Source organism: Pituophis catenifer, unplaced genomic scaffold, assembly GCF_029215685.1.
Source record: "Pituophis catenifer annectens isolate HBS135680 unplaced genomic scaffold, rPitCat1.0.hap2 SCAF_9, whole genome shotgun sequence".
In the NCBI taxonomy this organism is placed as follows: domain Eukaryota; kingdom Metazoa; phylum Chordata; class Lepidosauria; order Squamata; family Colubridae; genus Pituophis; species Pituophis catenifer.
Window position 1 is genome coordinate 14816193 of NW_027256889.1, and position 21233 is coordinate 14837425.

Sequence of the window (21233 nt, forward strand, 5' to 3'; positions counted from 1 at the left end):
GGCTGAAGGTTGACTCAGCCTTCCATCCTTCCGAGGTAAGTAAAATGAGGACCCGGATTGTGGGGGCAATAAACTGACTTTGTATAAAAAAGAACACCGCTTTGGAGGGGGGGGGGCAAAGCCCTACTTAGCAGGTATATACAAAAAGTATGTCGGCTGTTGCTTAACGCATTGTAAGCCGCCCAGAGTCTCCGGAGAAGGGCGGCATATAAATCGAACCAATAAATAAACAAACCCAGTTTTGCAAACAGCTGGAAGTTCCTTCGCGGCTGTTTTGAGAGAGAGGATCGATTCCAGGTAGGGCATGAAAGACGTGGAGTGTGTGGGGGGGGGGGGGTGGAAGAGTAAAAGAGAGAAAAGGGCATATAAGGAAACTGGAGGCGCTTCGCCTTTAACGGGCGGGGGTCCAAAAAAACTTGCGCTCTCCGGCTCCGGCGGCGTAACAATCTGCCCACGTGACCGCTTAGGAAAGTCTTCCGAAGGAGGGAGGGGAGGGGAGAGGGGAGGGGTGGGGGAGTCAACTTCCAAAGGCGCTTGAAGGCGCCTCGAGTCCATTTGCACACCGGAGCAGAGCGGAGCGGAGCAGAGCCGAGCCAGCCCGACCGAGGGATGTGAAGCGACGCCCATCCGCTGGGGGGGGGGGTCTCCTCAATTGCTCAGACCCAGACAGGGAAGGGGGGCTTCGTACCCTTTTTTTTTTTTGCAACGCTCCTCGCGCCAAGCTCCCAAGCAAAAGCCCACCGACTCCTTGCAGGCACTGGTGGCTTCGCCCCTTCCCCAACCTTGGGGGACTTTCTCCTCCCCGCCCGCCTCCTTTTTCTTTCTTTCTTTCTTTCTTTCTTTCCTTCGGGGCGCAGCACCTCCTCCTCCTCCTCCTCCTCCGATCGCCCAGGCGACCGCTCTCCCTTCTTCCCAACATGCCCGAACAGCTCAGCGTCTCGGAGTTCGTGGCCGTCACTTCGGAGGATCTCAGCTCGCCGCTGGCGTCCGGCTTCGCCGCCAAGATGCACAAGTGCCGGGGCGCGGTGGGGGCGCTGGAAGAGGTGAGTCCTGGGGTGGGGGAGACAGACGCGAGAGAAGTGTGGGGGGGGGGGGAAGAAGAGAGGCTGCTCGCTTCCCCAGAAGAAGCTCCGGCCGGTCGAGGCAGGAGAGAAAGTTCACTTTCTCTAAAGTTCACTTTCTCTGGTTTGCAAAAAAAAAAAAAAAAAAAAAACAACTTTCAATTTTGCGCCGGGAAGGGGGACGCGGCGCTCTGCTGGCGATGGATGGGGCGCACCTGACCCGCTGCGGTGTTTTATGCCCCAGCCTGTTTACCCGGAAGGAAGCCACCTTCCCTTTGTTTTCAGCGGGGCAGGTATTTGCAGGTGAGCAGTTCTGGGGCCGCCTTGCGCTAATTCGGCGTTTTAGCACGCTGCCGCTTACCGTAACTGGAAAATTATTAATTATTATTATTATTTACTTTATTCATTAAACATGAAACTCAGTCAACTGAGCGTGCAAAATTATTATTATTATTATTATTATTATTATTATTATTATTATTATTATTATTATTATTATTGTTGTTGTTGTTGTTGTTGTTGTTATTATTATTTATTTTTAATTTGATTTATATGCCGCCCTTCTCCAGAGACTCAGGGTGGCTTAGAATGCGTTAAGCAATAGCCTTCATCCTTTTGTATATTTATACAAAGTCAGCTTATTGCCCCCACAAACTGGGTCCTCATTTTACCTCCCTTAGAAAGGATGGAAGGCTGAGTCAACCTTGAGCCTGGCGAGATTCGAACTTACAGTAACTGCAGATAGCTGGTGTTAATCACAATGCTATCAGTCTGCTGAGCCACCATATAATATAAGCAGTACTTGGAACATCGTACATCTTAAGAAGGTACTTGGTTGGTACCTAGGACGCTGGCAGCAACCCGTATCAACCATTAGCACCAGTCAGTGGTATTTGTGATGCATTTTTGAATGTTCAGTTGACTTGAATTTCATGTTTAATGAATAAAGTAAATAATAATGATGATGATGATAATAATAATAATAATAAAAAGTATACTTGGGGGAAGAGACTAACCGCTCGCCTTCTCGAGCTATAAATGATCTAAGCCACAACTTAAGCCTAGTGGGTTGACTGAGCCCCCATTCCGTTTAGCTGGTTTATGTGCCCGCTTCAGTGCTGTCGTGCAAACCTGGAACATTAGCTTAATTCCAGAACGTTGGTTAAGTTCACCGTGGGGCAGCTTTCTCTAGGGAGGGAAAGCGGGAGGAATCCCACCAAGTTAAAGAGGAGCGAAGTTCTTACCAACCATGTTCCACGGCCTTTGATATACTTTTTTAGCTGTCTTAAACCTCTTACCCCCCCCACCCCCCCCCAACAACTTTTCAATGTCTTTCATCCCAAGTCCAGCTCTAAAGGGAAAAGCTTCAGACCTGGAAGGCAGAAATCCTGCTTTGCATGGGGTGTAATAGAACCCCCCCCCCCCACACAGCACTTGTCCCAGCTGCAAGTCATCACAACTGAGTTAAGGGAGGTTGGATTCCCCTTTCTGAGGACAAATAACTGAGAAGATTGTAACAGTAACAGAGTTAGAAGGACCTTGGAGCAGGGGTGAAATCCAGCAGGTTCTGACAGGTTCTGGAGAACCGGTAGCGGAAATTTTGAGTAGTTCAGAGAACTGGCAAATGCCACCTCTGGCTGGTCCCAGAGTGGGGTGGGGATGGAGATTTTGCAGTATTCTTCCCCTGCCACGCCCACCAAGCCCGTAGTAAAACAATTTGGATTTCACCACTGCCTTGGAGGTCATCTAGTCCAACCCCCTGCTCACGCAGGAGACCTGTACTAGGGATTCAAATTCCCGACCTTTCTGATCGACAAGCTCAGTGGCTTAGCCACTTGAGCCACCTAGTCAGGCAAGATGAAGCTGAAATGTAGGGGAGAAAGCTCCACGCTAGAGGCGTCCAACATTGGCAACTTTTAAGGCTTGTAGAATTCAACTCCCAGAATTCCCCACCAGGTTTAAAGATGCCAAGGTTGGACAACTCCACTCTGTGTACTTTTTTTTTTTTTTTTTTTTTTAAATCTATGAAGCATATTAAAGCAGTTTTTCTTCCTCTAATATCCCCTTCTAAGCTCATTAGATTTTAAGCTCCACAGCTCCCAAGTTACTTTGCTGGGAAAGACTTGGCTAAAAAAATAAATCTGGTTGCTGTCATTGCAACGTATTTTGACTCGAGGCCCTCTTTAACGCTCAGCTTTATAGAAATTGGATGTCAGGAAACTCAGACCTGCCTGTGGCCCAGTGGTGGGATTCATCCGATTCGCACCACTTCGGGAGAACTGGTTGTTAACTTTCTGAGCAGTTTGGTGAACTGGTTGTTGGAAGAAATCATTAGGGCAGAGAACCGGTTGTTAAATTATTTGAATCCCACCACTGCTGGGGCCAAACTAGGAAACCTGGGAAAGGTGTGTGGGCAGTTCATCTGTCTTGCAGGATTTACACCTCACACTGCAAACTAGTGATGTAGTTTGTTTTGCTGTTTGTAGACCAGGCCGTGGGCTTTTAAAATGGTTTGTAGCCTGTTAGGTCTTACTTAGTTACCTGTAGCTAAATACTTGTGGTAATCTAGTCACAAGTTCTTTATATGGGGATAGCGCGTTGTCGTAGAATTTAGCTTTTTCCAAATTTTTCCAATTCTCCTTTGTGGAAGTGAAATAAGTCTGAGGGGAAGAGTGCAAAAGACCCACAAATGGAGAGTCAGGCTTGGGTCACCCACTGCGTTTATTTTATTTTGTTTGTTTTTACAAATAACTCAAAGTGGGAAACGTATCCAACACACCTTCCTCCTCTTACTTTTCCCCACAACAACAGCCCTGTGAGGTGGGTTGGGCTGAGGGAGAATGACTGACCCAAAGTCACCCAGCTGGCTTTCATGGCTAAGGTGGGACTTGAACTCAGGGTCTCCTGCTTTCTAGTCTGGTACCTTAACCCAGTGGTGGGATTCAAATAATTTAACAACCGGTTCTCTGCCCAATGACCGGCTAGGTGGGTGTGGCCATGGTGGGCATGGCCAGGGGTGTGTGACAGGCAGCACTTAGCCTCCTGTACCACCCTGGGAGCAAAAACAGACCGTGGGGGGGGGGGAACGTGCCGCTCCCACCATGCCCCATTTTGGGCCTAGTAGGCCTCCGTGCAGCCACCTGGGAGCAAACACGGGGTGCGAGGGGGACTCCTGGAAGGGGTGAGGAGGGGAGGGGCAGGACCAGCCAGCAATTTAAATAACGGTTCGCTTGAACTGGCCCGAACCGGCTGAATTCCATCACTGCCTTAACCACTAGACCAGGGGTCCGCAACTTTAAGCACTCAAAGAGCCATTTGGATCCATTTCCCACAGAAAAGAAAACACCGGGAGCCACAAAACCTGGGTGGGCGTGGCCAATTCAATGTCATTCACTTCCACCAGTCACATGACCCCCCTAGCCATGCCTACCCAGCCAGTCATTAGGGCAGAGAACCAGTTGTTAAAAAACACTGGGAACCACAAAACCCTTTTGACATATCTCTCCCCTCCCTCCCTCGTGGATCAAATCCACTGCAGACACCACCAGTATCTATTCCATTTGCTATTCCAAATGGAAATATTATTTGCCCCCTTCCTTTCTCTGTTCCCAATTCCCTGAGGTCACCTGAACTCCCTCCAAGGTAATGGGTGACAGGCTTAAGTGATTTTATGCACATTTGAAGCTACCATTGGGTGATGATAGAATTGAGGGCAAAGTACAGTTGTAACACTAGGTTCATTAAATATATTAAATTCGTTTGCTGCCCATCTCGCCGGAAGATGACTCTTAAGCTTAAGGGAGTTTCACGAATGGCTTGGAGCAGAGGTGGCATTCAGCCGGTTTGTACCAGTTCGGGCAAATTGGTAGCGGAGATCGCGGGTGGGCCCGCCCACTTCCCCGGGCTCTATGCCGTCCTATTTAGGCACATTTTCGAGGCGCATGCAGGGAAGATGCGCGAGCACATGCGTGGAAGGCTGGGCACGTGCAGAAGGGGCACACGTGCGCAAAGCAAGCATGCACGCATGGGGTGAACCGGTGGTAAGAATATTGAAAATCCACTGCTAGCTTGGAGGTGAGAAAAGGGTCATATCACAGGGACAAGGGAGAAAGTAAGGCTCACCAGGGCATAATTATGTATGGTAGGTTGGTGGAAGAAGTGATGTCATAATCAGGCAGATTCCAATGAATCAAATTTGACTCCTGGTAGCAGCATGGATGAGAGTTCAATTGCCACTTGAGTTATTCCCAGCTGCAGCTTGTACTTTGTTAAGGGAAGTCCTGTAATTGATTTGATCCAGTCTGTTCTCCTTACCTCTCATCTTTCCATTCTTCTATTTCCAACAAGTTAGCAATTGTAGGTTTTCTTTGTCTGCGTAGCACATAACAGCATTGAGGAAGCTTCTTAGACCCAATGGAGGAGATGATTTATTTGTTTCCTTACTATAAAGTTCATATTATTTCTTCCTTCAATTCTCTTGCAGCTTATAGGATGCTGAATTCCCATTTCTTGGACATTTTTCTCTCTCTGCAAAAGAGGGCTCTTTATCATTTTCTCCAGCTGGTTGAGAATTTCTATCATATTTCTTTTGTTGGCATTTTTGAATTTAGTAGCTGGTTGGACTGGTGATGGTATTGTCCCAGGTAGTCCTTGACTTACAATCACAATTGAACCCAAAATTTCTGTTGCTAAGCGAGACATTTGTTAAGTGAGTTTTGTCCCATTGTATGACCTTTCATGCCAGGAAGGTTGTTAAGCGAATCACTGCAGTTGTTAAGTTAGTAACAGGGTTGTTAAGTGAATTTGGGTTTCCCCTTGACTTTGCTTGTCAGAAGGTCGCAAAAAGTGATGACATGACTCAGGGACACTGCAACCGTCATAAATATGAGTCAGCGGCCAAGTGTCTGAATTTTGACCATGTGACCATGGGGATGCTGCAATGGTCATGTGAAAAAAATCATCAAAAGTCACTTTTTGCAGCGTCGTTTCAACGGTCACTAAATGAACTGTTGTAAGTCAAGGACTACCTGTAGTTGCTTTTTTTAAAAAAAAAACTACAAGGGTTTTTCTCTTCTGCAACCTTGGCTACTTATCTGCTGTGCGTAAATGACGTGGAAATGAAGTTGCCTTGATAAATCCGTTTCCAGATTTCAACCTTTTTGTCTGGCTTTCACCCTACCGATGGCTTGATATCAGTAGTGGGATTCAATTTTTTTTACTACCGGTTCTGTGGGCGTGGCTTAGTGGGCGTGGCAGGGGAAGGTTACTGCAAAATCTCCATTCCCTCCCCACTCCAGGGGAAGGTTACTGCAAAATCCCCATTTCCTCCCGATCAGCGGGGACTCGGGAGGCAGAGAATAGATGGGGGCGGAGCCAGCCAGAGGTGGTATTTATTGGTTCTCCGAACTACTGAAAATTTCCACTACCGGTTCTCCAGAACTGGTCAGAACCTGCTGAAACCCACCTCTGCTTGATATTCTGTATGGAGAGGGTTTACTATGGTCTCTGGTGGGTGGAATTGTCTGTTTTACCCCTTGTGGACTGGATGGAGGCGGATGGATAGTTGAGAGGGAAGAGAAAGAGAAAGAGAGAGAAAAAGAGAAAGAGAGAGAAAAAGAGAAAGAGAAGGAAAGAAGAGAAAGAAAGACAAAGACGCCACAGTTTTACCGTTTTCTCTTTTTATGGGCTGGAAAAGAAAGTGCTCTGACTTTGTTAAAACAAACCCCCAAATGTCTCCATGTCGCATTTGTCTCATCAATGATATTGTGGAGGAGGAGGAGACGTTCCCATCACAGGCAGACTGGCCCATTGGAGTGGCAAGCTTTGCTTATACAGGACTGAATTGAAGCAGGCAAACCAAATGGTGCAGAAGTTTATTTGCAATAGAAGTTTATTTATATGCCATCTTTTATTGTCTTAATAAATCAAGGTGGGGAAAGTACCGTTATCTAATACTCCTTCCTCCTCTTGCTTTTCCCATAATAACAAACCTGCCAAGTAGATTGGGCTGCGAGAGAGTGGCCCAAAGTTGAGGGCGGATTGAGGATAACTTCATACAGATTGGCCTTCCAAGAATGGGGAGGGTGGGTGGTGCCTTCCTTTGGGATAAACGGGAAATGTGGGTCTGCCCTAGGATGCGTCTGCCACTCTACAGCCTCCCTGGCTGCTGCTATTTGTCAGTCTGAAAAGGCCTTTTTTTTTTTTTAATTTGATTCATATGCCGCCCTTCTCCGGAGACTCAGGGCGGCTTACAATGTGCTCAGCAATAGCCTTCATCCTTTTGTATATTTATACAAAGTCAGCTTATTGCCCCCACAAACTCGGCCCTCAATTTACCCACCTTAGAAAGGATGGAAGGCTGAGTCAACCTTGAGCCTTGGCGAGATTCGAACCTGTAGTAATTGCAGGCAGCTGGTCTTAATAACCAGCTTAATAACAGGGTGCCTTAGACCACTGTACTACCAAGGTTCTTGTGGGAGGAATTCCCTTGGCGTGTACTGCTCTGGCATGGAGTGCAAAGAGAGAAGGCAGGGAGATTGCAGACAGATTGAGAAGGCTGTGTAATGGAAGGCAAGGCCATTATCCACCCCGGAGGCTAAAACATACGAAGAATGATTGCAGGAATTGGATATGTCTAGCCTAGGGGTGTCAAATTCGATTTCGTTGAGGGTCGCATCAGGCTTGAGTTTGACCTGGGCGGGAGGGGCTGGGGTGCATGTGGTGGCCCGAGTGCTCTGCCAGTGAAAATGGACTCCCGAGATCCGTTTGTGCAGAGGCACTGCAGGCCGGTCCTTTGCTGTTTCCAGGGTGGCCCCATGAGCCAGATCTAAGCACCCTACAGGCCGAATCTAGCCCGCGGGTCTTGAGTTTAACACCCTTGGTCTAATCCAGTGATGACTAACCTTTTTGCCGTCACGTGCCAAAAGTGGGGGGAGTGTGAGGAGGTCGCGCGTGTGTGTGTGCCCACACCCATAATTCAATGCGCCCCACCCTCCACACATGCACGCGCGACTCCCCATGATCCCTCCTCTTTTGGCACGTGATGCCACGGTGGGCCCGGTAGGCCCATTTTTCACCTTCCCCAGGTTCCAGAGGCTTTCTAGGAACCTGGGGAGGGTGAAAATTCTGTATTCCTTCCCCACCCCCCGGAGGCCCTCCCGAGGCCAAAAATAGCCCGTTTCCCGACTTCTGGTAGGCCCAAAAGGCCTGAAAATTAGCTGGCCGGCGCGCGCATGCATGCTGGAGCTGAGCTAGGGCAATGCTCGTGTGCCCACAATGCTCTATGTGCCACCTGTGGCACGTGTGCCACTAGACTAATGAAAAGAAGGACTAGGGGGTGACATGATACCGGTAGCAGTGTTCCGATATTTGAAGGGCTGCCACAAAGAAGAGGGAGTCAACCTATTTTCCAAAGCACCAGAAGGCAAAGACAAGGGGGAAAAATGGATGAAAACTAATCAAGGAGTGAACCAGGGGTGGGTTCTACTTACCTTTACTACCAGTTTGCAACGGGGCCATGAGCATGCGCAGAAGCTTCCTGATGACGTCGGGGTTGGTGGGTGGAGCCTCCTACCAGTTTTACTACTGGTTCTATAGAACCGGTCCAAACTGGGGGCAAACTAGGTGGAGTGAACCTACCTAGAATTAAGGAGAAACTTCCTAACAGTGAGAACAATTAACCAGTGGAACAGGCTTTGCCTTCAGAAGTTGTGGGTGCTCCATCACTGGAGGTTTTTAAGAAGAGACTGGACAGCCATCTGTCTGGAATTGGTATAGGTGGGGTTTCCTGCTTGAGCAGAGGGTTAGACTAGCAGACCTCCAAGGTCCCTTCCCATTCTATTATTCTGTTACTTCTTGACCACTTAATGAATGCAAAACAGTTGCATTGCATTGGTGAGAATGTCAGTATTTACCTTCGCCTTTGAACAAAATTTCATGGATAAAGTCACTTTCCTCACCCCAGCTGAGTGTTGCTTGGGGGGAGACGGGGAGAATGCGTCAGAATTGGATCTAAATTCCTTTTATCCAAGTGGACCTGAGATTAGGGAGTTTGTTTGGAAGGGGAAAAAAAATAGGGAAATGGCAGCATCACGGACTTCCTTCTCCCTTGGAGCTCCTAAAAGAAAAAGTAGAATACGAGTGTAATCAATAAATCTGCTCAAGCATTTAATCCTTGATTTAATTTGAAACATCTGTTTTGGCATCTTCGATAAACGGTCCCTATGGCATTTTCCCCTTCTCCTTTTTCATTCCAGCAATAATTGAGCGCTAAACATCCGGTCTGTTTGAAATTGTGGCAGTATCTTGACATGCGCTGGCAGCTTTCTTGCTGCAAATGTTTATTTTAAATTATGTGCATTAAGTTTAGGCTAGAGCTGGAAGAGGCTGGTGGAAGAACTAATTGCCTTTTCCTTCTGGTGTTAGAAACAGTCACAGCTGCGGTTGAATTTCAGGAGTTGCTGCTGCTGGACTCTGTCTTTGGGTTAATTGATAGAATGGCACTCTTCCATCTGTCAAAGGGCTTAGTTTGTTACACCCCATGGAATAAAAAGGAAGGCTGTATATCAGGAGTATTAAACTCGATTTCATTGAGGGCTACATTGAGGGCTTGGTGGTGGTGGGAAACGTGACTGAGTGGGCGTGGTCAACTTTTTTTTTTTTTTTTACTTTTAAAACCATTTTTTCCACAGACCGAAGAGGTTGTAAAAAAATGCTTTTAAAAGCCTCTGACGATCCCAGCTGAGTTGCCTGATCGTCAGAGGCTTTTTTTTCCTTTTAAAAACATTTTTTCAGCCGAAGAGGTTGTAGAAAAAATGCTTTTAATTTTTTTTTAAAAAAGCCTCTGATGATTGTGCGGCTCAGCTGGGCATGGGGGGGGGGCAGGAATTTTTGCTACCGGTTCTCCGAACCACCCACCGCCATCTCTACCGGATCAAGTGATCCGGTCCAAACCAGGAGCATTTCACCCCTGGCCGGATCTGGCCCATGAGCCTTGAATTTGATACCCCTGCTGTATATCATTAATCTTTCTAACCAGGAGGACAAATTGCTTCCGGTAAGAATTTATTCATCTACCCATACACACACACGGAGGCAGTCCTTGATTTACGACAATTTATTCAGAGATCAAAGTTACAACAGCACTGAAAAAAGTGACTTACAACTGGTCCTCATACTTAAGCCTGTAGCATCTCTGCGGTCATGTGATTAAAATTCGGGCATTTGGCAACTGGCAGATACTTAGAATGCGTCCAGGAATCATATGATTGTCACATAAGACCTTTCCAGTTGACTTCCAACAAGCAAAGTCAATGGGGAAAGCTGGATTTGCTTAGCGACCGAGTGAGTTTCTTAATGACTGCAGTGATTCAATTAACAATCATGGTAAAAGCATGGTAAAAACTGCATTGCTTGCTTGGGTGTCTCAATTTTTCAACTTTCAATTTCCAAAAATTAGGGGTGCTCATAAATTGTGACATGCCTTGTAGGCCTTCAGGAAAAGAAAAAAAAAGTAAAACTACCGTAGAAAAATAAATTCAACGAAGTCATTTCTGATTTCCTTTACAGAAAGTTATAGCTACTATTATAAATTTATCTCTTATCTCTGGTTAGAACATAACTCTTTTTTTTTTTTTTTAATTTGATTTATATGCCGCCCTTCTCCGGAGACTCAGGGCGGCTTACAATGCGTTAAGCAATAGCCTTCATTCTTTTGTATATTTTATACAAAGTCAGCTTATTGCCCCCACAAACTGGGTCCTCATTTCACCTACCTTAGAAAGGATGGAAGGCTGAGTCAACCTTGAGCCTTGGAGAGATTCGAACCAGCAGAAATTGCAGGCAGCTGTGTTAATAACAGGGTGCACTAAACCCCTGTACTATCAAGGCTCTTCTTTCTCTAATCTATCCTGTCTAACCACCAAAACTGTAAATCATAAGGCTCTTGGCAAGAATTTAAGTTAACCTCTTGTGAACCGGGATTCCTCTGGATCACAGTGCCGATTTTCCACAGATTGCAAGTATATGCCTGCTCAGGAGAGTACCTCTAACTGAAACTCATTGATTTAAGCAGCAGTTTGGGAAAAGCCAATTTAGGGATTGAGAATTCTTAAACCTCCAATCAAAATCCAATGTAATCCTCTCACATCACCCTGTTGGTTATCCTTCTTGTTATCCGATTACAGACACAAGCTTGTTTCCATCTCTTGTAGGAACACAAGCTATGCACCGGAGACAAATTCCTTGTGTATCCTATCATACTTGGCCAATAATAAATTCTATTATGTCCTGTCCTGTCCTCTCCCCTCCCCTCCCAAGTCTACTCTACTCTACTCTACTCTGAATAAATTATGGGTGTAACAGTAACAGTAACAAACTTGGAAGGGACCTTGGAGGCCATCTAGTCCAACCCCCTACTCATGCAGGAGACCTGTACTAGGGATTTGAACCGCCAAACTGCTGACCTTTCTGATCGACAAGCTCAGTGTCTTAGCCACTGAGCCACCTAGTCAGGGTACTTTACTCTCCTAAGGTGCCTTCCAAGCTCCATTTTCACTGGCAAAGGGTTGCAGGAGGCCATCCCAGCTGAAAATGGCGATTGGGAGCCTTTTTTCGCTGGCAGATAATTTGTGCCACCGCAGGCGCCCCTGATACGCGTCAAACTGGCCACGCCCACCCTGACCATGCCCACTCTGGCCCACCAAGGTCAAACACAACCCTGATGTGGCCCTCAACAGAATCAAGTTTGACACCCCTGCCTTATGCAGTACTATGTGAATAAAAATAGTCATATCAAACATCTTATATCACAGACTTTGCCACATATATGCATCCTAATTGCACTGTTCCATTTTAAAGTATGCAGCATTTTGCAGAACACAGAAAAGGAGTCGGAAATGGTAAGCTGAGGAAATCAGAAGCTTGAGCTAAGGAAAAAAGGAAGCAACTAAATCTATTTCACATTCTTTTATAATTGTTCAGCATTTAGAACAAAGCTTTTTAAAGGCTCAGAGTCTCCATATTTGGCATTGAGAGGGTGCCCTTAATCTACCTGTCCTGGGGCCAGATAAACCTACTGACTTTTGGGATAAATATTTGTTCTGTCACCCAATGCCATAGAGAGCAATAGTTTTGCAAGATACCAGATGACCTGGGATTTTCTAGGATTTGTGTGTTTTTATTTAATTACTCAGTGGTGGTTAAACTGATCCAATGTCTTACACCCTCTGGGTCTTTGAAAAGAAAGTTTCCACTTTTTAATACCACAGTTTCTGGATACTTCAGGAATTGCAAATTAGTAAATAAACACTGAAAAAGCAAGTTGCTAAATCAGTGGCCCCCAACCTTCTGGGCACCAGGGACCAGTTCTGTGGTGAGAGGTTTTTTCCACAGACTGGTGGGACCATGGTTTTGCATGCTGCCTGTATTCTGGAGATGGGGCTTCGCTTGTTTGCATTGTCCGGTTGGGGGTATGCCACAACCAGTGCTGGTCCACAGACCACTTGGTTGGGTTGGGGACCCTCTGCTCTAAATCATCATGTGATTTAGATTTGTATGAAGTTTGCAACACAGATTCTCTCAAGTTTTTAATGCTTGGCTGTGCCGTGAATTAATCATCCTTCTCTCCATTGTCTTACCCCGCTGTCTCTGGTTTGGAAATAGGATTCTGTGTGTGTAGATGGTTGAATCTACACACAGGAGACTGGGCAAAGGCTGTTTATTACCATCTCTCCTGCACCAAAAAGCAATTAATTTTTTTTCAAGGGGGAGGGGGCAGTTTGAAGCAAAGGGAAAACACAGAGGGATTTCTTTGCTTTGGCTGTCCCAAAGGTGCTTTTTCAAGAGGCAACTTTCTGGTTTTTCTTGGAAGATGTTTTGCTCCTCATCCAAGAAGTTTCTTCAGCTCTGACTGGCCTTAAAGACTCGCTAAAAAGATGCAAATGACCAGCTGTCTGCAAGAAGTTTAAATCCTTCCATTCCCCACCATCCAGTCAGAGCTGAAGAAGCTTCTTGGATGAGAAGTGAAACGTCTTCAAAGAAAAACAAAAAAAGTCCAGTTGCCTGTTCTGACCAAGGCTTCCTGAGACAGTAACAATCATACACTTAGTCCCAAAAACCATCTTTTTATTTCAATGGCTGTGAATTATGTTCATTCATAGCCCGTAATGAGTCCCAAGTAGTTTTTGAATAGTCCCAAGCAGTTTTTGAATAGTCCGACAGAAGTCTGCCACAGTCCTTTGGGATAAGGCTGATAAGCACCCACCTTTATCTCCCTTGACACGCTGCCAAAGACCTAATTGCCAATTGGCTTTGCAAGACCAAACGGAGCACAAAGTCAAAACGAAGCTTCAGAGTTTAAACAGATCAGAACGAACAAAGTTGCTTCCTGCAAAGGCTCATGTCCCTTTGCTCCACCTTTATGTCTTATGGGAGGGGCCAATCATCTCCAAGCCTTACTCCCGAGTTGCCCCTATTGTCTTAACTGTTCTTGCCTTCTGGCAGCTCTGCGCATGTGTGTACTGGGAACAGGCTCCCCCTGTTCCTCTGCCTCTCTGCTGTCAGACTCTGGAGGCTCCGGAGGCAGCACATACCTCCCAGATGGCGCTGGCCCCATCTCTGCCTCTGACGCAGAGCCCTCATCTGAGCCTTCCCCAGACTTCAGGACTGGCCCATGTTCCTCTCCACCCTCCTCACTGTCCGACTCTGCTGCCAGCTCCGCAGGCCGCCCGGTGGACCGCAACATTGCCTCTTGAAAAAGCACCTTTGGGGCAACCATGACCTGGATGACTCAGAACCTCCATAGACATTTTGCTTTGGCTTGGTTAGAGTCCACAATTTCTGCAAGCTTAGCAGGCATTTGGCATTCTGAATGAACATTTATTTAATTTTATTTTGGCACCGCTGGAGTCCAGCACAACTCTGGGCAGCTCTCAATGTACTACAAACACTGCCCGTGTACTAACATTATGTACCAGGAGAGAATTCTTGGCAAAGCATGTGACTTTGTTCTTTTTTCCCTCCTGCCTGAACATTGTTCAGTCGGGTCCTTTGCGGTTGCACAGTTTTGCATTTCTGTCCGTATTCTGCATCTCTGCTTGGAGCTGGAAAATCTGCATTAATTTTCCTTCCCTTACGCGTCTTCCGTTTTTTTCTTTTTTTCTTTTTTATTTATTTTTTGTTCCTGTTAGCCTGATAGCCATAATAAAGAATTGATTTGATTAGAAGGAGGAGGTATAATTTCTGTTTATCATGAAAGCTCCTATTCATCTTGTTAGGTTCTGCAACCCAACAAGACAGACACAGACTTCAGAGGATAGTTAGAACTGTAGAAAAAACAATGGCTACCAACCTGCCTTCCATTGACGACCTGTATACTGCCTGTTTTTGCTCCCTGAAGGCTGCAGGGAGGCCTACTAGGCCCAAAATGGGGTGTGGGGTGCGGTATGTCCCCCATAGCCCATTTTTGCTCCCAGGGGGTTCAGGAGGCCGAGTGCTGCCTGTTACACCCCCTGGCCATGCCCACTATGGCCACGCCCACCCAACCTGTCATTAGGACAGAGAACCGGTTGTTGAAATTATTTGAATCCCACCACTGGATCAATTTGATATGGCTGTTGTATGGTGCTTATAGGTCATCAAGACTTCTAATGTAGGCTGTGCTTTCTAATAGTTTGATCCATGCAATAGCTCTATAGTGTAGGCTGGAGGTATCCGACTTTGGCTGCTTTTAAGTTCTGTGGACTTCAATTTACCAGAATTACCCAGCCAGCCATTCTGGGAGTTGAAATCCACAGATCTTAAAGCTGCTAAGGTTAGACGTCTCTGATGGAAGCTGTTTGACTCTAATTGTAAAAATGATCAATAAATGAAAAAAAAAACATTGAGGGACATTAATCTAACTTGGATCCCTCTTGGAAATCCACTTTTGCAGAATGACTTAATGCAGGAACTAGAACTTTAAAAAAAAAAAAAGCAAGCAATTTCTATTGACTTAGTGATGTTAAACTTAGATTTGTTTGGAGGTGAGGCTTTTATCCTAGACGGTTGTACATTCCAAGACTGAAGAGTGTTTAGGAAATTTACCAGGTCTCTCTCTCTCTCTCTCTCTCCGTGTCCCTCCTTCCCCCAGCAATAAAGTTAGGAGATCTCATAACTTTCTGGGCTATCAAGTTTTACTAGCAATCGTCAGACTCTATTTGAATCTCTTTCCTTTCTTCTCTTGGGCAGCTGTCCACATCCTTGTGTTCCTTTGATCCAAAGTATTGTATAGTCATTAGCTGTTTTTTTAAACAGGGTAGCAATGGTGGTAAAAGCAAATGTAAAAGAGCCACTTTTACGGCAGTCTCCGTTCCCACCAAAGACAAAATGAAGGACTCCCAAAAGAGGCCCCAATTTGCATGAAATGTCCAGATGCCAATTCCTAGGCACATTGAGAAATAGTTTAATTAATTCAATTTAATTTAAGTTGTACCTGATCTCAACATTTGGGGAATCTGGAGTTTTTGGAGAAAAGCGGGTGCTTGCTGAGGGTTGAAGGAGAATTCCATCTATGCCTTAACTCTTCCTGTGAAGAGTATGGCTGTGAAAGTTGGACCATAAGAAAGGCTGAGCGCCAAAGAACTGAAGCCTTTGAACTCTGGTGCTGGAGAAGACCCCTGCGAGTCCCTTGGACTGCAAGGCGATCAAACCGGTCAGTCCTAGAGGAGATCAACCCTGACTGCTCTTTAGAAGGCCAGATCCTGAAGATGAAACTCAAATACTTTGGCCACCTAATGAAAAGGAAGGATTCACTGAAGAAAAGCCTAATGCTGGGAAAGATTGAGGGCAAAAGAAGAGGAGGACAGCAGAGAACGATGTGTCTGGATGGAGTCACTGAAGCACTCGGTGTGAGTTTAAATGGACTCCAGAGGATGGTAGAGGACAGGAAGGCCTGGAGGAACATTGTCCATGGGGTCGTGATGGGTCGGACACGACTTCATAACTAACAACAACTACTTCCTGTGAGGAAATGTGTCTGGGAACTCACAGCCTCTCAATTTCTAGCTGGTGCCTGCCATCAAAATGACTCTAGAGATACATTGCCAAGTTGAGTAAGGTGGTATATTTTGAATCAGCCTGAAAGTGCAGTTTCTCTGTTTGCTTTTCCTTGTAATGATTCAAATTCCTGGAGGTGAAAAACCAGTGACTGGACAGCGTGTAGATGGCATACTAAATTCTTGGCATCTCATAATTCTTGGAAAGGAGCTGAGGTTTATAATCCTGGATTGACCTTATTTCCGTTTATGGGCTCCTTGGCATGGCAGCTACCCAGACTGCCCACTGTTGAGTAGCCTGTGCCAGTCTCTGTCTTGCTCCCCAAGGATTTCCTTTTGTTTATTTGTGAGCATGTATTACGCTCCTCCTAAATTTAGATTACATTGCTGTCATTCTTGGGCCAGGTTTCCTTGCCAATTGGCGGCTTGTATGCTGTACTAACTGGTACTCGCTGTATTGAGATGAGAAGATGGAGAATGGACCCATTGACTGACTAGTGTCCATTATGCAATAGACAGACCCTATTTTTGAAGCTTACTGTGATTCTTGCCGCCTGGCAAAGTCCATTTCGAACGGGTTCAAGGCCTCTTCTGGAAAGCAAAGTGTAAATGGGATCCTTGCACAGAGAGATCACTAGGTCTAATAGAATTGAATAGAAGAGGGTTTTGTAAGGACATCTCCAGCTGCGGAGCTGATGTCCCTCCTGGGCTGAGTCATTTGTCTGGGGATGGGTGCCCAGAGATTCTCCACTGCAATAGATCATGAGGCCAGCTGTTTGGCTTGTTTTCTGTGGGCAGGAACATCCAAAACAATAATGAAAAAGTCCCTAAGATGCTCAAAATACGTGTACTGTACACCCCAATTCTCATTTAAGTGAGATCCCTTTCGAATCATTGATGATTACAGTAAGACTGTCAGGCAGAAGCAGTCCCCTGATCTTGCTATATTAGTCTGTTTTACCTTATCCCCCTTTGTTTGTAAACTTGTGCAAGCCATTATTCATGAAAAGAGGACAACCGAGTAGACCAGTGCAGGGGTCTCCAACCTCAACAACTGTAAGACTTGTGGACTTCAACTCCCAGAATTCCTCAGCCAGTTGCCAAGGTTGGGGACCAGTGTGTCTCAGTCTTGGCAGCTTGAAGATGTGTGGACTTCAGCTCCCAGAATTCCCCAGCCAGCATGTGGAGAAACAGAATAACAGAATAGAGTTGGAAGGGACCTTGGAGGTCTTGTAGTCCAAATGGCTGTCCAATCTCTTCTTAAAAACTTCCAGTGTTGGAGCACCCACAACTTCTGGAGGCAAGTCGTTCCACTGATTAATTGTTCTGTCAGGAAAGGAATTAATTGTTCTGTCAGGAAACCCTTTAGGAGTGCTTGACGGAGGCAGAGAGTTACAGGCGTGCCCAGATTGGAAAAGATATTTGAAAGTATTAAGGAGATTCCAGGTAGCCTTTGACTTGCAACCACATCTGGGACCAAACTTTCCATTGCTAAGTGTGGGGTTTGTTAAATGACTTGTGGCCAATTGTGCAACCTTTTTTCCGCCACAGTGGTTTAGTTAAATCACAGAATCATTCAGCGAATCTGGTTTCCCTGATTGACTTTGTTTGTGACCCTAGGAATCTGCAGCCATCTGGAATACATGCTGGTTGCCAAGCGCCCGGAATTTGGTCATGTGACCATGGGGATGCTGCTACGGAAGGGGTGAAATGCTTCCGGTTCAGACCGGATCGTCCCATCTGGTAGCGATGGTGGCGGGTGGTTTGGAGAAGCGGTAGCAAAAATCCCTGCGCCCTCCCCCCACCGTCCATCTGAGCCGTGCGATCATCAGGGTTTGTTTTTTTTAACTTTTAAAAGCATTTTTTCTTCCGCTGAAAAAATGCTTTTAAAAGTAAAAAAAAAAAAAAGCCTCTGATGATTGTGCGGCTCAGCTGGGATCGTCAGAGGCTTTTCAAAGCATTTTTTTCTGCAACCTCTTCAGCTGAAGAGGTTGTAGAAAAAATGTTTTTAAAAGGAAAAAAAGCCTCTGACGATCACGCAACTCAGCTGGGATTGTCAGAGCCTTTTAAAAGCATTTTTTTCACAACCTCTTCGGCTAAAGAGGTTGTAGAAAAAATGCTTTTAAAAATAAAAATAAAAAGTTGGCCACGCCCACCCAGTCACATTACCACCCCCCCATCAAGCCACGCCCACAGAACCGGTAATAACAAATTTTACATTTCACCACTGTGCTTCGGTCATAAGTCCGAGGCTCGGTTGTAAGTCACTTTTGTTCATTGGCATTACAACTTCAAATGGTTGTACTAATCAAAAGTTTGTAAGTGGAGAACTGCATATAACTCTCCTAACAGAACGATAGAAAGCATTGCAAGATTTGGACTGTGTTGCAGTGATGATTCCTTCCTCCCAGGCTGATTCCTCTGGATGGATCTTGCACTGCTGGATAATAATACCCCAACCGACAGCTTGTCTTCGTTGTGCACGTGATCCACCTGGGAGAGACACCCCTCCCTGGATTCTCCTGCAGTTCCTCTAACAAGATCAGGCATGCCAAAACTTCTGCTATTGGGACTGCCTTGCCCAGGTTAACTCCTGTCAAGTGAGGTACAGGAGAAACTGGAGGCTGACGCAGGTAGCTTGGGTCCAATTCACAGCTTCTCTGACCTTTTGCAGGCTGTGAATTCGCGGTTCAGCTCCAGGCAAAAGAGAATCGGCAGCAGATGGGGAAGGATTTCTTTGCTGGAGACCCTGCTAGTTGGAATAGATGGGTGTTTCTCCACCTTGGCATCTTGTAAAATGTGTGAACTTCATCTCCCAGAATTCCCCAGCCAGCATGGAGAAACACTGGAGTAAATGCTTGTGCAGAGGAACGTAAATTAAGTCTAATCCAGGGGTGGGCTGCTGGGGGTTTGCAGGAGTTCGGGAGAACCTCTAGCTAAGATTCTGTGCAGTTTGGAGAACCCCCAAATCCCACTCCAGGCTGACTTCGCCTACCCCTCCCTTCCCCTCCCAGGAGTTCCCATGCAGCCCGTTTTGGATGCAGGTAAGTACAGGGCGCGCACGGAGGCTCAGGGAGGGCGAAAAACGGGCCTACCAGAAGTTCAGGAAGGCCGAGGAAAGCCTCCGGAGCCCGGGGAGGGCAAAAACGGCTGATTAGGCCACGCCCATCCAGCAACTGGGCAGAGAACCCCTTGCTAAAATTTTTGAAGGCCACCCCTGGTCTAATCTGGTGTTAGAGTTTAGGTGATGCCTCTTTATTTTATTTATTTATTTATTTGTTTTAATTTGTATACCGCCCTTCTCCAGCAGGACTCAGGGCGGTGAACAGCCAGAATAAAACAGAACATACAAAATTTAAAAACAGTTTAAAAATGATTAAATATTTTTGGCCGCAATTTAAAACAACCCAATTAAAATCAATTAAATTTAACCAAAACAGTGGGATCAAGCCAGCCCGGCTAGGTGAAATAAATAAGTTTTCAGGGCCCGACGAAACAGAGGCCTCTTTAAGAGAAAAGGGAATGAAGGAGCCCCTTACCAACTGCATCCCTTGGCCACAGCCACCTCTTTGCTCATCTGACTAATATTTTGAAGAGTTTTATAACTTTAAAAAATTATACACCGAGCTGGCATACTGAAATGCATTATATTTATTATGTTTTTTATTTCCTGTGGGGCTTTTATTTAGGCAGACTTCAAGAATTAAAAATGGTGTTTGGCATCCAGGCTTCGATATTTCTTTTTTATTCTTTAAATTGCAGCAACAAAACCCACAATAATAGGGTGGTAATAATAGTAGGGATGCAAACAGATAGCTGGCAGGGATTTCTCTGGTGAAAAATGCAGCTAGCACAGGTCAATTCTGCAAGCAGACTTGACAGGACAGATCCTGTAACCCAATGCTTTGTCCGGAAGGATGGATAGTAGTTACAGATCTGATTGGCAAGTAGAAATATATTTCAGAAGAGGCCGGTGGCAAAACAGCCTCTTTATCATGGCCAAAGAATGATATGGAGACATCCAGGGGTAGGCTTCAAAAATTTTAGCAAGGGGTTCTCTGCCCGGTTGCTGGGTGGGCATGGCCATGGTGGGCGTGGCCTAGTTGGCCTCCTGCACCATGGTGGGGGCATTTTTGCCTTTCCTGGGCTCTGGAGGCTTTCCTCGAGCCTCCAGGAGGGCGAAAATGGCCTCCCCAGGCTCCTGAAGCCCTCTGGAGGCCAGAAACGGGCCTGTTTCTGGCCCTCCCGAACTTCTGGTAGGCCCATTTTTCGCCCTCCCTTGCGCCATGCACTTACCTGCATCCAAAAGAGGCCGCGTGGAAACTCCTGGGCGGGGCGGGGCGGGGTGGGTGCACAATGCTCAGAACTTGAACCTGGCTGTCAGCTTTTCAGCTGACAAGCTCAACATCTTTAACTCCTGAGCCGTTGCGCCCCCTTTCCCTGCACCTCTACCAAAGTCTAAAATCAGAATAGAGTAGAACAGAGCAGAGCAGAGCAGAGCAGAGCAGAGCAGAGCAGAATTCTTTATTGGCCAAGTGTGATTGGACGCATAAGGAATTTGTCTTCGGTACATAAGCTCTCGGTGTACATAAAAGCTATAAGTGATAAATCATGATCATAGTCATCATAAAAATACAGTCTAAAATCAGGAGCCAAAATGCTAAAATTTCATTGGATAAAAGGAGGCCATCGAAGAACCGATACCGTACAAGTTCTCTTTCCAAGCTGACTTTCCCAACAGTGGGGAAACCGTCTTCTCTTATTCATTACTGCAAATGTTATCCCTTGTTTGACCCTAAACAATGATTATCCCTCCTGCCAACGATTACACTCCTCAAGTATTTTCCAGTACTGTTATCATGACTGAAGCTTTGCCAAACTGCAATTAACTCTTTGCTGATTCAAGCCTTTTCCCTCTTTTTCTTATCACTTGTATAGTTGTGCCTATTGTTGTTTAGAGCAGGGGTCTCCAACCTTGGCAACTTTAAGAATTGTGGACTTCAACGTTGGGTTAGAAATAATACTGTGAAAAAGTTGTCTTTAAATGTTTACTAGCCTAGCATCGAGTTTTCTACTATTGTCAAGGAGAAGGCCCCAGAGAGGTTGAAGTTGGGTGGAAAAGAACCCCTTTCTGGTCTTG

The 21233-nt window shown here is 45.9% G+C and overlaps 1 protein-coding gene across 2 annotated transcripts in view; it reads left to right on the forward strand.

Moving 5' to 3' along the window:
* Nucleotides 1-584: 584 nt before the first annotated feature.
* Nucleotides 585-21233, forward strand: part of ASAP3 (ArfGAP with SH3 domain, ankyrin repeat and PH domain 3) — a 92986-nt gene continuing 72337 nt past the window's right edge. The window contains exon 1 of one of the 2 annotated variants that reach the window (XM_070950054.1): nt 585-1043. In XM_070950054.1, the coding sequence (XP_070806155.1) occupies nt 918-1043 (126 nt within the window). In that variant the 5' untranslated portion in view covers nt 585-917. The remainder of the gene's footprint in view (nt 1044-21233) is intronic. The other variant, XM_070950055.1, reaches the window with a different exon arrangement.